The sequence below is a fragment of the Panthera onca genome, chromosome E2, assembly GCF_046562875.1.
Source record: "Panthera onca isolate mPanOnc1 chromosome E2, mPanOnc1 haplotype 2, whole genome shotgun sequence".
Classification (NCBI taxonomy): domain Eukaryota; kingdom Metazoa; phylum Chordata; class Mammalia; order Carnivora; family Felidae; genus Panthera; species Panthera onca.
Window position 1 is genome coordinate 7,827,180 of NC_138353.1, and position 13,390 is coordinate 7,840,569.

A 13,390-nucleotide genomic window follows, 5' to 3' on the forward strand; every position below is an offset into this window, starting at 1 on the left:
ACCAGGCAGGGGCTGCTCTGTGGAAGAGATTCTGGGAGGATTTTTTTTTTTTTTTTTTTTACATTTTATGTTTAAATCTCTACAGCCAACGTGGGGCTCGAACTCACAACCCCGAGATCAAGAGTCACATGCTCTACTGACTGAGCCAGAAAAAAAAGTTAGGGGAGCAGCTCCCATGCCTGGCGGGGCTGAAGGCGTCCCAAGTCTTAACAGAGACAAAGACAGGGACAAAGAGCATGTTAAATTTCACTGTGGGTCCTGACTGTAATCTTCCCTGCGCATTGTCTCTCTGTGGTAAAGAGCTGAATGATTCTAGTATTTTATTTTTGGTTGCCGGGCTGTTCTTTTCTCGCATGTGACTCAGGGCTGGAACCGGCTCCAAGACAAGATCGAGCTGGCAGCCAGATAAGTGAAGGGTTCAGTTCCGTGACAACAAATATTTATTGAGTGCCTACTACGTGTCAGGCCTGTTCTGAACGAGGGGTCAGCAAACATTTTCTGTACAGGGCCAGGCAGTAAATCCTTTCCGCTCCCGGGGCCACATGGCCTCCGCTGTACAAACTCTGTGTGCCCTTGGAGCAGGTAAACAGCCATGGATTATATGTAAATTATATGTGTGGCTGTGTTTCCCTAAAACTTTGTTTCCGTAGACAGGAGGTGGGAGGGTTTGACCTGTGGGCCATAGTTTGCAGACCCCTGTTCTGGAAGCTGAAGGGGTGGAGGTTACGGAGACATAATCCCAGCCCTCACAGAACTCAGATATTCATCTACTCCTACACGCAGGTGGAGGGAAACTGCTCACACCTAAGTGAGACCCTATCCTTCCTCTGCTCGGAGTCCACCCCCGGCACCAGTCTCACTCAGTTAAAGCAAAGTCTTCATGGGGTCGCACAGGCCCCTACACCCTCTGGCCCGCTTTGTCCCCTCTCCGACCTCATTTCCTGCCGTCTCCCCACTTCTCTGCTCTAGCCGTGCTGGCCTCCTTGACGCTTCTCAAATATACCAGACTCAGCCGTGCCCCAGGACCTTTGCACATGCCATTCTCCCTACTGTAATGCTCTTCCCCTAGATAACCCTTTGACTGCCTCATCTCTTTCTAGTCTCTGTTCAGATATCACCTTTTCCATAAGGGCTTTTCTGAGCGCCTTGTCTCCTGGACTCCTGATGCCCCTCACCTGCTCACCTTTTGTTTTTGTTTTGTTTTGTTTTTTGAACCACAGCACTCAGCATCCTCCAACGTGCCAGTGATTTACTTATTACATTCATCATTGTCTGATGCCCCCAACTGGAATGGCAGCTCCGTGCTGGTGGGAATTTTTGTCTGCCTTATCCCCTGCTGTGTCCCCAGTGCTTATAAAAGAGCCTGGCACACAGTAGATACTCAACAAATTCTCGCTGAAGAAATGAATATGTCCTGGTGATGGACTGAACAAGTGAACACATAATTATAGAGCACATTGGCAAATCGGGGTAAGTGCCGTGAAGAAAAAAGCAAAGAGGAACCTGGGCAGCTCAGTCAGTTAAGCAATGGACTTGATTTCAGCTCAGGTCATGATCTCATGGTTTGTGAGATCGAGCCCCGCATCAGGCGCTGTGCTGACAGCGTGGAGCCTGCTTTGGATTCTCTCTTTCCTCTCTCTCTGCCCTTCCCCTGCTCATGCTGTCTCTCTCTCTCTCTCTCTCTCTCAACCTCTCTCTCTCTCGAAATTAATTAATTAAGAAAAAAAAGAATTGCATCTTTAAAAAAAAGAAAAAGAGGGGCATCTGGGTGGCTCAGTCGGTTACGTGTCCGACTTCAGCTCAGGTCATGATCTCAGGGTTCGTGGGTTCGAGCCCCACATCGGGCCCTGTGCTGACAGCTCGGAGCCTGGAGCCCGCTTCGGATTCTGTGTCTCTCCCTCTCTCTGCCCCTCTCCCGCTCATGCTCTGTCTCTCAAAAATAAATAAAAATGTTAAAAAAAATTGTAAATTTTATTAAAAAAAGAAAAAGTAAAGGATGGAAGAGAGGGCAGGAGTTTGGGTGTTATTTTAGAAAGCGATCAGGGAAATCCTCTTGAGGAGGGGACATGTGGAGTAGAAGGATGATATGACAGTACTATGAGTAAATTAATGATTGGATGGATGTGGAACTGATGGAATAAATAAATAACTGAAGGAGTGGATAAATAAATGGCCGGTGAGGAAATGGATGACTGTTTGAATGGAGGGATAAGTGAATGAATGGAGTGTATATATACTAAATAAATATATAAGTGGGCAGATGGACAGAAGAATCAATTAATGCATAAACAGATCGAAAGATGAATGAATGGACAGATGGACAAACGAATGGATGGATAAATGGTCTTTCGTGCCCCCGTACCTTTGCACGTGCTGTACCTTCTGTTTGTTATACCCTCTCTCCATCTCTTCACCCCAAGAACTCCAGGCCAACTTCCCAAGTTCCAATCTGTGCTGGGTGAATAAAAGGCTCCCTGGTCTCCCTCCACCCCCATCCTATGTCCGGCCACCATGTCCTCACCCTCATATTGATGCTCTGATTGCACTAGATTGGAACAATCTGTCAGCTGATTCCTTTAGAGGACAAGTCTTGGGTCTGACTAACATCCCTGATACCGGTAGCTTCACAAAGGTCAGGGTCAGACTCATTGGGTCCCTGGGACCCCCCAGCACAGGACCTGGAACACAGGATGCTTCAGCAGAAGGTTGTTGACTAAGAAGATAAATGGATGTATGACTTTTAGCACTTGGTGAGCTCCTACTCATACTTCAAAACCCAACTCAGAAGTTCCCTCCTCTGAGAAGACTTCTCTGACTCCTCCTGGCTGGCCAGATAATAACTGTTAATATTTCTTATGATACCCATTGTATCCTAGGCATCCCAAGTTCCCTCTTGTACATATATGTTGTATCATTTAACTCCCAACGAACATCTAGAGTCAGATTCTATTGCTTACAAATGAGAGAAACTTCTCTAATGAGTAGAATACAGCCAAAGTGATGGGATATCACTTTCACGATGAGGTTATAAAAAGACAGGGGCTAGCTGACTCTCGTGGTGGTCTTGATAAAGCAAGCTGCCACCTTTAAGGTCATGTGGCAAAGGAAGTGAAGTCGGCCTCTAGCCAACAGCCTGCAAGAAACTGAATCCTGTGGACAAGCATGAGAGTGAGCTCAGACGCTGACCCTTTCCAGCTGAGCCACAAGATGAGACCACATTCCCAGGAACACTTCAATTATGGCTTTGCGGGAGTCCTGAAGGAGAGGGTCACCACAGCTATTTTTAAAACATTATTTTCGTTTCGAAGTAAAGCTACTTTTTTTCCCTTTCCTTTTAAGTAGGCTGCACGCCTAGCATGGAGCCCAACGTGGGGAGTGAACTCACGACCCCCGAGATCAAGACCTGAGCTGAGATCAGGAGTCAGATGCTCGGGGTGCCTGTGTGGCTCAGTCGGTTGAGCGTCCCTCTCTTGATTTAAGCCCCGGTCATGATCTCACAGTTCGTGAGATCAAGCCCCTTGCACTGTCAGTGCAGAACCTGCTTGGGATTCTCTCTCTCCCTCTCTCTCTCTGCCCCTCTCCTGCTCATGCTCTCTTTCTGTCTCTCAAAATAAAGAAATAAACTTAAAAAAAAATTGTTGGTGTTTCCTGCCTTCCAGAAACTATGAGATCATAAATGTGTGTGGTTTTAAGTCACCAAGTGTTCTCTGTTTGGGGGTGACCTGTTATGCACCCATGGAGAACCAGTACAGGGTTGGCAATTCGGCACAGAGAGGTGAAGAAACTCACCCCTGATCACGCAGCTAGAAAGGGGCAGAGCTAGGATTTGAACTCGGGCAGTCTGACTCAAAAGATCAGGCACTTGACCACACGGCTCCGATGCCTTTTAAGCTCATCGCACTCACGGGAATATTCTAGGCACCTCCGACCTTTCCGAACGTCCACAGCACCCTTCTGCGGCCCCCCTTATCTGCCTAGAACTCATGTATTCACTGGCAAATCAGAGACACCCCTTCCAGGATCTCCTGCTCCCACTCTGGGCCCCCCCAGGTCTGCCCTCCTCTTTCGTACTCTGACACCCGTGAGTCATGCCTGTCTGGGGCCGGCACTGCCTCGCCCACGAGGCTGGGGGCTCCGGAGGGCCAGGACTGGGTCCTGATTTACCTCTTGTCCCTGCACTCCCCGACATGGGGCCAGGCGTTCTCGCGTCTGCTGGAAATCGCGGCTTATTTATGATCAGTTTGGTCCTTTACCGAGTATTTATCCTCTTTGGAAGAGGCTGCTAATTATAGCTGTCCTTTATGGGGAGCTTTTATGCGCTGGCTCTGGTTTAAATATTTTATACACATGAGCTCATTCGGATCACACGTCAGCCCTACGAGGCAGACTCCGTCGATGGCCCCATTTCACGGATGAAAAAATCACGGCTGGGAGAATTTAAGGGGTCCCTCCAGGCCACGCAGCTGGGGAACGGGGAGCCTCTCACCTACCCCTGTTCTGTTCCTGAGTAGACCCACCCCCAGGGGACCCCATCGTGGTTACTTTGGGGTCGACGGTCTCCAGTCTTCACCGGGGCAGCTCGCTCAGAAGGCGGGTTCCTGGGCCCCACCCCAGAGGTCCCAGCTGAGTGGACCGGGGTGGGGCCTGGGAATCTGCATTTTTACAAGTTCCCAGGTGATCTCGAGGCAGGTGGTTCTAGATCACACAGCACAGCACTTGGCATCATCCTTGATTCCTCTTTTTCCTTACCTCCTACATCCGGGCCACCCGCAAACACTGCCAGCTTGACCTTCTAAAAAGATTCCAGAATCCGACCCCTTGCTGCCACCACTCTGCTCTAATTAACCCGCCATCGTCTCCTGCCTGGACTACTGGGGTCACCTCCTCTCTGGTCTCCCTGCTTCAGCTCCTTGCCTCCGTCAGCCTGTTCCCCCACGTCAGCTCATGTCCCTTCTCTCCTCAGAGCCCTCCTGTGGTTCCCATTTCATTCTGAATAAAAACAAAGTTCTTACCATGACCACAAGTCCCAGCAGGGTATGCTCCGCCCCCCTCCCCCCCCCCCCTCGCATACCTCTCCTCCTTGACCTCACCTTCCACCCTCCACCCCTCACTCACTCTGCTCCATCCATACCTTCTGGCTGTTCCTTGAACACACCTGGCATGCTCCTACCTCAGGACCTTTGCACGAGCTACCTCCCTTCCAGAATCCCCATGGTTTGCTCCCTCTATTCACTCAAGGATTTGCTTAAATGTCACCTTGGCAATGAGGGCTTCTCTGACTATTCCGTTTAATATCATACCAGCCCCCAGGTGACCCCGATCTCCTTCACCTGCTCTCCTGTTTTTGTTTCCCACAGCACTTTTGACCTTCCAACATATTATATCATTTACTAATTTGTTGTGTTTGTTATTCATTCTCTGTCTCTGCAGAACATCAGCCTTTCGAGGGCGGGGACTCTATTTCGTTTACTGCTCTGTCCCCAGCTCCCAACCCTTGCTCGCAGTGAGTACTCTAGAAGTATCTGTTGCATGATTGAAATAAACGCTTTAAGAAACTCTGCTTGAGAGGCCCCTGGCTGGCTCCGTCAGAAGAGCACACAACTATTGATCTCAGAGTCCTGAGTTCAAGCCCCACGTTGGGTGTAGAGATTACTAAAAAAAAATAAATAAACTTAAAAAAAATTCTGCTCGAGCTGGTAAGATGATGGGGAACTTTTGCTTCCTGGTTACTTTTTTACATTTTCAATAATCATTACCTTATAACCAGGAAGGGAGAAAAGGCTACCAAAAGCTATTTTTCAAACCCTATTTTCTTTTCGGATTAAAACGATTTTAATTATGCAAGGTGGAAAAAATTCGAATATGAGGGTAATACTTCCCTTGACCATCACCTTCCTTCTCACTTCCCCTTCCAGATGGACCCCTCACAGTTTTGTGGTGTGTCCTTTTCCAAAAACATGCACTATTTATTGACGTCAGGGATCCACTGCCTGTGTTTGTAACTAAAGCTTTATTGGCACACAGCCTGGCTCCTTGGTTTATGCATCGTCTATGGTGCTTTCACACAATCAAGGCGGAGCTGAGGACTTAGGATAGACATCGTATGATGCTCAAAGCTGTAAATATTTACTATTTGAGACTGTACAGAAAAAGTTTGTCAACCTCTGATTTATTTATTTTTAAACAATTTTAAAGTTTATTTATTTGAGAGAGACAGAGACCCCGTGAGTGGGGGAGAGGCAGAGAGAGAGAGAGAATCCCAAGCAATCTCTGCACTCATAGCGCAGAGCCCGATGCAAGGCTCGAACTCACAAAACCATGACGTTATGACCTGAGCCGAAGCCAAGAGTCAGACGCTTAACTGACTGGGCCACCCAGGCGCCCCAGCCAACCTCTGATTTAGATGAGAAATAGATAGATAGATAGATAGATAGATAGATAGATAAAGTAACTGAAAAATATTTCCTACGATTTCTTGTGTTTAGGAAATAGGATAACACTTGATATATTGAACTAACTTTTCTTACTTAGCAATACGTCCCGGAGAACTTTCTGGACCCCCTACATTTAAATTCACTTTAATCTTTTTCACACCTGCATAGCATTCCAACATCAATCTGTAGAACCTTTGACCCTTTCCCTATCGATGGGGCTTTCAGTGGTTTTCCATTTTTCACCCTTGCAAATGACAATCCGCGAACATCGAACATTGTTCTTCCTACTTCCTCATGCACAACACGCATAGGTATTGCTGAGTCAGAGTGTTGAGCGCTTAAGATGATAATAAATGTTGCCAAACTGCCACCCACAACACTGCCGGTTTCCTTTTTAGGAAAGAAATGGAAAAAGAAACCAATCCAAGTCAAGTATTTATTACATGGCTATTCTGCGAAAGGTTCCACCCCTTGGTGGGGGGAGGGGTGTCACCTGTACCTTCCCCATCCCAACGCAGGGGACTTTCTCAGCTCTTCGAGCTGGCTGTTCCCTTCTCCACCCTTGTCTGCATGCTAAAATGCTGTGAGGGCCTCGAGATCCACCCTCGATGATCAGGAGGAATTTTGTGACCTCAACTGTGCACCGACACTCCGTCCCAGCAATCGCATTTCCAAGCACCCACAGGAAGGCATGCGCAGGGGACATACGAGGACATGTCCAAAGATGCCCGGGGCAGCCTCGCGGGCGTGTGTGGGGACAGAGAGACAATCGTGGTGACAATCCCTGTTACTTGGGGAGTGAACGTGTAGAAGTAAAAGGGAGTGGATTCCCCACCCCCACCCCCCCCCAGGGTATTCTAGAAGCAATAAATCCGACTTTACGGAAGATCCTAAAAACATAAGGTTGAGCAGAAAAAGTAAGAAACAAAACTGGCTTCTACAGCACCATTTAAAAGACAAAATGTATCTTTTGTATCACTTTAGAAGACAGAGTTACACAGATTGTCTGGTCCACAAGCCTTGGCACAAATCCCAGAGGAGGCATGAATTTAAAGGTGTTGGGTTTGTGCAGGGGTGGAGCTGGGGAATCAAGGGGGAAAAAATTAGAAGGGCAAAATGGGAATATGGATAAAGGAGAGCGAGACAAGCACTGAAAATATACGTCACAACTCTATGCGCCCAGCTCTGGCCTCTCCATCTCAGGGGGGTCACCCCTTCTCAGAAGCCCCCCAGCCTTCCCCCGCCAGAAACAGGCGGTTCCCTCCTGTGACTTCTGCCGCAACCCTTAAAGCACAAATTTCCCCAGACTGAGACGCTGTCCGTGACTGCCTCCCCCACCACAGTGGGGGAAGTTTGAGGGCAGGAAACCAAGTCCTGCCTCAATTTTCCTAATCCACAAGAAGGTGGACTGTGATAATGACCATGATAAAAGAGTATCACCATACAGAGTTGTTGGAGGGTTAAATCGACTCCTGCCCTGTGCTTAGCGCAGTGATTCTGGCACGTTGCAAACACTCAATAAATGCTGCCAGCTATTATTAGCAATCTTAACATCATTATTATTACTGAGATTGGCTGGCGGACATTGGGAAAGGCCTCCCCCCCCCATGCCTCCTTTTCCAGGAAGCCTTCCATGATTTCTCATAAAGAGCTCTGCCCACACCTGTGGCCCCAATTCCCCAGGTGTGGGCATTGACTGCTCACCTGCTGGTCTCCGCCGCTGGCCCGGGAGCTCCTCGAGGCCAGGGACCTGGGTTGGCTCCCCTTGAGTTCCTCAGAGCCCAGCATAGCAGCCAGTGTCCCTCAGGCCTCTGGAACCGTCTGCCCACCTGAATGGAACGCAGGCTGGGAAGGCAGATAAGGCAAGTGTATAATTAACGAATATATGGCAGGCTGTATATGTGAATAGCCTGGCGACAGGGTAGAAACCATAAACGCGGAGAGTCCCGGTCTGGTTTCAACCCACCTCCTGCCTCCTCCCCAACCACTCCTCTCCATGTTGCCTGCATTCTGGCCTCCTGGTTGGCACACCTGCCCCAGGACCCACCTCTGAGCCTCCGCCTGAGCCCGGGCGGGGCCCTCACCTTGGGATGTCCTTCCTGCCCCTTCTTCCGTGTGTGCTGTGACAGGTGATGCTGATGTGCACACACGACGCTCGCGCCTTAAGCCTCGCGAGCCTGACTCCCCTACCTGCCTTCCTGTCCCTTCCCGTCCTTACCTCTGCCATCTAATAAAACGCACAAGCTCTTCCTCAGTATAGTTGGGGTTTTTTTGGTGAAGCCAGGCATCTTGAGGTATAATCTATATGCACACGTATAATTATATCATAGACACATGTATCATTTTTCTACACCAGGCAAAATCCACCCTTTCTAGTGCATGGTTCTGTGGGTTCTGACAGAAGCAGACAGACAATCCAGATACAGGACAGATCCATCACCCTTGAAATTCTCTCAAGACCTCTGTCCAGTTGCTGAGGTCGGCGGGTGTCACGGCACTCACTAGGGTAATATGTTCGTGTTTTGCTCATTAAAAACAAAACCAGGGGCGCCTGGGGGGCTCAGTCGGTTAAATGTCCGACCTTGGCTCAGGTCGTGATCTCGCGGTTCACGAGTTCGAGCCCCGCGTCGGGCTCTGTGCTGACAGCCTGGAGCCTGTTTCAGATTCTGTGTCTCCCTCTTTCTCTGCCCCTCACCTCCTCTTGCTCTCTCTCTCTCTCTCTCTCAAAAACAAATAAATAAATAAATAATTTTAAAAAACAAAACAAAACAAAACAAAACCAGGGGCGCCTGGGTAGCTCAGTCGGTTGAGCATCCGACTTCAGCTCAGGTCATGATCTCACGGTTCATGTGTTCAAGCCCCGCATCAGGCTCTGTGCTGACAGCTCGGAGCCTGGAGCCTGCTTCAGATTCTGTGTCTCCCTCTCTCTGCCCCTCGCCTCCTCTTGCTCGCTCTCTCTCTCTCTCTCTCTCTCTCAAAAATAAATAAATAAATAAATAAATAAATAAATAAATAAATAAATAAAACAGGGGTGCCTGGTGGCTCAGTTGGTTAAGCGTCTGACTTTTGATGTCAGCTCAGGTCATGATCTCCCGGTTTGTGGGTTCCAGCCCCCACATCGGGCTCTGCACTGACCGGGGTGCGGACAGCTTGCTTGGGATTCTCTCTCTCTCTCTCTCTCTCTCTCTCTCTCTCTCTCTCCCTGTCTCTCTGCCCCTCCCCCACTCACTTGCGATTGCTTTTTCTCTCTCAAGAATAAGTAAATTAACCTAAGCAAATAAAATTCAAAAAAAGCAGCTGCGCAGAATCCCGCAGCACGGAAGCAAATAAAATTCAAAAAAAGCAGCTGCGCAGAATCCCGCAGCACGGATGTATCAGAGTTTATTTCAACCAGTGGTTGATGGGGTTGACGGACACTTACAAGGTTTCCAGTGTTTTATAGGCAAGGAAATGAGAGGAAAACTGAATGTTCCACACAAGCCTTCCTGTGAACAGAGACCAGTTGTCTTTCCCCAGGGCAGGTGCCAGTGAGACTGACGGATCTTAGGGCCTGTGCATTGTTCCCTCATATTTTATTATGAAGCATTTCAAGCATATGGAAATGTCGTGGGGGAAAGGGCCCAGTGAAGACACATGTAGCCACTGGCTACGTTCTCCAATTGTCATTTGCTGTGTTTATTTATTTATTTTTTTAATTTTTTTTAATGTTTTATTTATTTTTGAGAGAGAGAGAATACAAGCAGGGGAAGGGCAGAAAGAGAGGGAGACACAGAATCTGAAGCAGGCTCCAGTCTCTGAGCTGTTTGCACAGAGCCCGACGCGGGGCTCGAACTCACAGACTGTGAGATCATGACCTGAGCCGAAAGTCGGACGCTCAACCGACCAGGCCACCCAGGCGTCCCCGCTGTGTTTATTTTTTTACAAGTATATCCATGCATCCTTCCCTCTAGCTCAGGGGTTCTGAACCAAGGACAAATTTACCCCCCAGGGGACATTTTGCAATGTCTCGAAACACTTTTTTTTCCTTTTCATGTTTATTTATTTATTTTGAGTGGGGGAGGAGCAGGCAGAGAAGGAGAGAGAATCTCAGGTGGGTTCTGTGCTGTCAGTGTGGAGCCTGATGTAGGGCTCAAACGCCCGAACCGTGAGTTCATGACCCGAGCCAGCACCAGAAGTCAAATGCTTAACGGACTGAGCCACCCAGGCGCCCCTAGAAATAGACTCTTTTTTATTGTTACAACTTGTGTGTGGGGGAGAGGTGTTGGTCAACTACAGTGCATAGGGCGGCCCCCACAGCAAAGAATGACCTGGCCCCTAATGTCAGTAACAAAAACTGAGAAACCCTACAATCTATCCACTCCTTAGAAAAAATGCACAGGGGCGCCTGGGTGGCTCAGTCGGTTGAGCGTCCGACTTCGGCTCAGGTCACGATCTAGAGGTTTGTGGGTTCGAGCCCCGCATCAGGCTCTGTGCTGACAGCTCAGAGCCTGGAGCCTGCTTCCAGGAGGCTCTAAAAGAGAATTCGTTTCCAGCTCTTTGCAGCTTCTCCAAGCTGCTTTTATTCTGTGGCTCGATGCCTGGTCACTCCAGCCAGTTTCGCCGGCACATGTCCCTTTCAGACTCTGACCTTCCCGCTGCCCTCTTACCTCTTATAAGGATCCTTGAGATGATCCCAAGGTAACACCCAAGAAGGTATCGGATATTGAGGATAATTTCCCCAACTCAAGATTCTTGTTTACGCACACTGGCAAAGTCCCTTTTGCCACGTAAGGAGACGTTCACAGGTTCTGGGGATTAGGACGTGGACATCTTGTCAGATTATTATTATTAGATGTTATTAATGATTAGATATCATTGTGGTGTGATTAGATTAGATATCTACTTTTTTTAATTTATAGATTTTTTTCTAGAGAGAGTGAGTGTGCGTGAGCAGGGGGAGAGGCAGAGGGAGAGAATCTTCTTTAAGTTTATTTATTTTTGTTTTTTTTATTTTTATTTATTTTTTTAACGTTTATTTATTTATTTTTTTTTTTAAATTTTTTTTTCAACGTTTTTTATTTATTTTTGGGACAGAGAGAGACAGAGCATGAACGGGGGAGGGGCAGAGAGAGAGGGAGACACAGAATCGGGAACAGGCTCCAGGCTCCGAGCCATCAGCCCAGAGCCTGACGCGGGGTTCGAACTCAAGGACCGCGAGATCGTGACCTGGCTGAAGTCGGACGCTCAACCGACTGCGCCACCCAGGCGCCCCACGTTTATTTATTTTTGAGACAGGGAGAGACAGCATGAATGGGGGAGGGTCAGAGAGAGAGGGAGACACAGAATCTGAAACGGGCTCCAGGCTCTGAGCCGTCAGCACAGAGCCCGTCATGGGGCTCGAACCCACAAAGCGCAAAATCATGACCTGGGCTGAAGTTGGGACGCTTAACTGACTGAGCCACCCAGGCGCTCCAGAACACGTGACTCTTGATCTCAGAGTCATGAGTTCAAACCCCACATCGGGGGTAGAGATTACTTACAAAAAAGAATTCAGTTCCTCAGTCTTGCTAGCCAAATTTCAAGTATTCAGTAGCCACATAAGGTTGCTAGCTACCATTTCCACAGCACAGATGTGCAATAGTTCCATCATCATGGAAAGTTCTAGAAGTATCTACAGGGAAACCAACCTGTCTCTTGCAGGAACAACTGCGTTTCCTAAGATTACACAGATGTATTGTGCCAGACGACTGCCTTCCCATTGGGGGTGAGGAAAGGAAGAAATAAAGAAGAAGCAAAATGAGAGGAAAAACATCCAGCCATAATAATAATTGTCTGGCACTTTGTAGGTACTCATTATGTTAAAAAAAAAAAAAAAAGTACACACATAACTGCCAGCTAATGAGCATTTACTGAGTGCCAGGTAATTTCTTGACCAAGTTATCCGACTTATGTTTATTCTCAGAGAAATAGGAGGAGGAAGAGGGAAAAACACTCAAGCCAAGCCCTTTCTTTTCCAAATAGCAGAGGGATTAACTCTTCAAGCGCCACGCATCTCCTGAGGCCAGCCATCTGCAAAGGAAATCTCTCTCTTCCTTCCTTCCTTCCTTCCTTCTTTTTTTTTTTTTTTTGGTTAGGAAGGAAATCTTCTTTAATTAATTTTTTTAACTTTTTAAAATGTTTTTATTTATTTCTGAGAGAAAGAGAGAGAGACAGAGTGTGAGCAGGGGAGGGGCAGAGAGCAAGGGAGACACAGAATCCGAAGCAGGCTCCAGGCTCTGAGCTGTCAGCACAGAGCCCGATGTGGGACTCGAGCTCACGCACCAGGAGATCATGACCTGAGCCGAAGCCGGACGCCCAACCAAATGACCCACCCAGGCGCCCCCATTCAGCGCCTGCATTCTTAAAATGAATTTTTTGAGTGCCTACTAGGTACTGGGAATAGCACCAGAGACAACACAGAATCCTGAGTCTCTCTCCTTTTGGATCTCACCTTCTGGGGCGGGGACAGTAGATGGACAATGAACAAGGAAGCAATAAAATATATGATATAATATCAGGTGGTGATAAGTCTTTTAAAATGCTGACCCAGGGGACAGAGAGAACACAGCTGTTAGCAGATGAATTCTGAGAACAGGAAATGGAAGCCCAGGGGAGGCAGAAATTTTCAACCTCTGAGCCTGGGCTGCCCTCACTTCCCCACCTAGCAGTTCCCGGGAGGGACCATCACTGATTCCACAAACTGGGTGGTTTAAATAACAGGCATGCGTTGTCTCACGGTTCTGGAATCTAGAAGGTGCAAAACCAAGGTGTTGGCTGGGCTGGCTCTCCTCGAGGCTCCAAGGGAGAATCTGTCCCAGCTTCTGGCAGCTTCAGCATCAGGCGTTACTTGACTTGTAGGTGATGTTTTCTCCTTTCTTTACGTTGCCTTCCCTCTGTGCATGTGTGTCTGTGTCCAAGTTCCCGCCCCCACTTTTTAA

At 48.2% G+C, this 13,390-nt stretch overlaps 1 protein-coding gene across 2 annotated transcripts in view; it reads right to left on the reverse strand.

Annotated features, from left to right (window-relative positions):
- The window catches only part of MYH14 (myosin heavy chain 14), a 103,217-nt gene extending 94,944 nt beyond the window's left edge, over positions 1 to 8,273 (reverse strand). For both annotated transcript variants that reach the window (XM_078439440.2, XM_078439439.2), the window contains exon 1: positions 8,139 to 8,273. In XM_078439440.2, the coding sequence (XP_078295566.2) occupies positions 8,139 to 8,222 (84 nt within the window). In that variant the 5' untranslated portion in view covers positions 8,223 to 8,273. The remainder of the gene's footprint in view (positions 1 to 8,138) is intronic.
- Between the last annotated feature and the right edge of the window lie 5,117 nt (positions 8,274 to 13,390).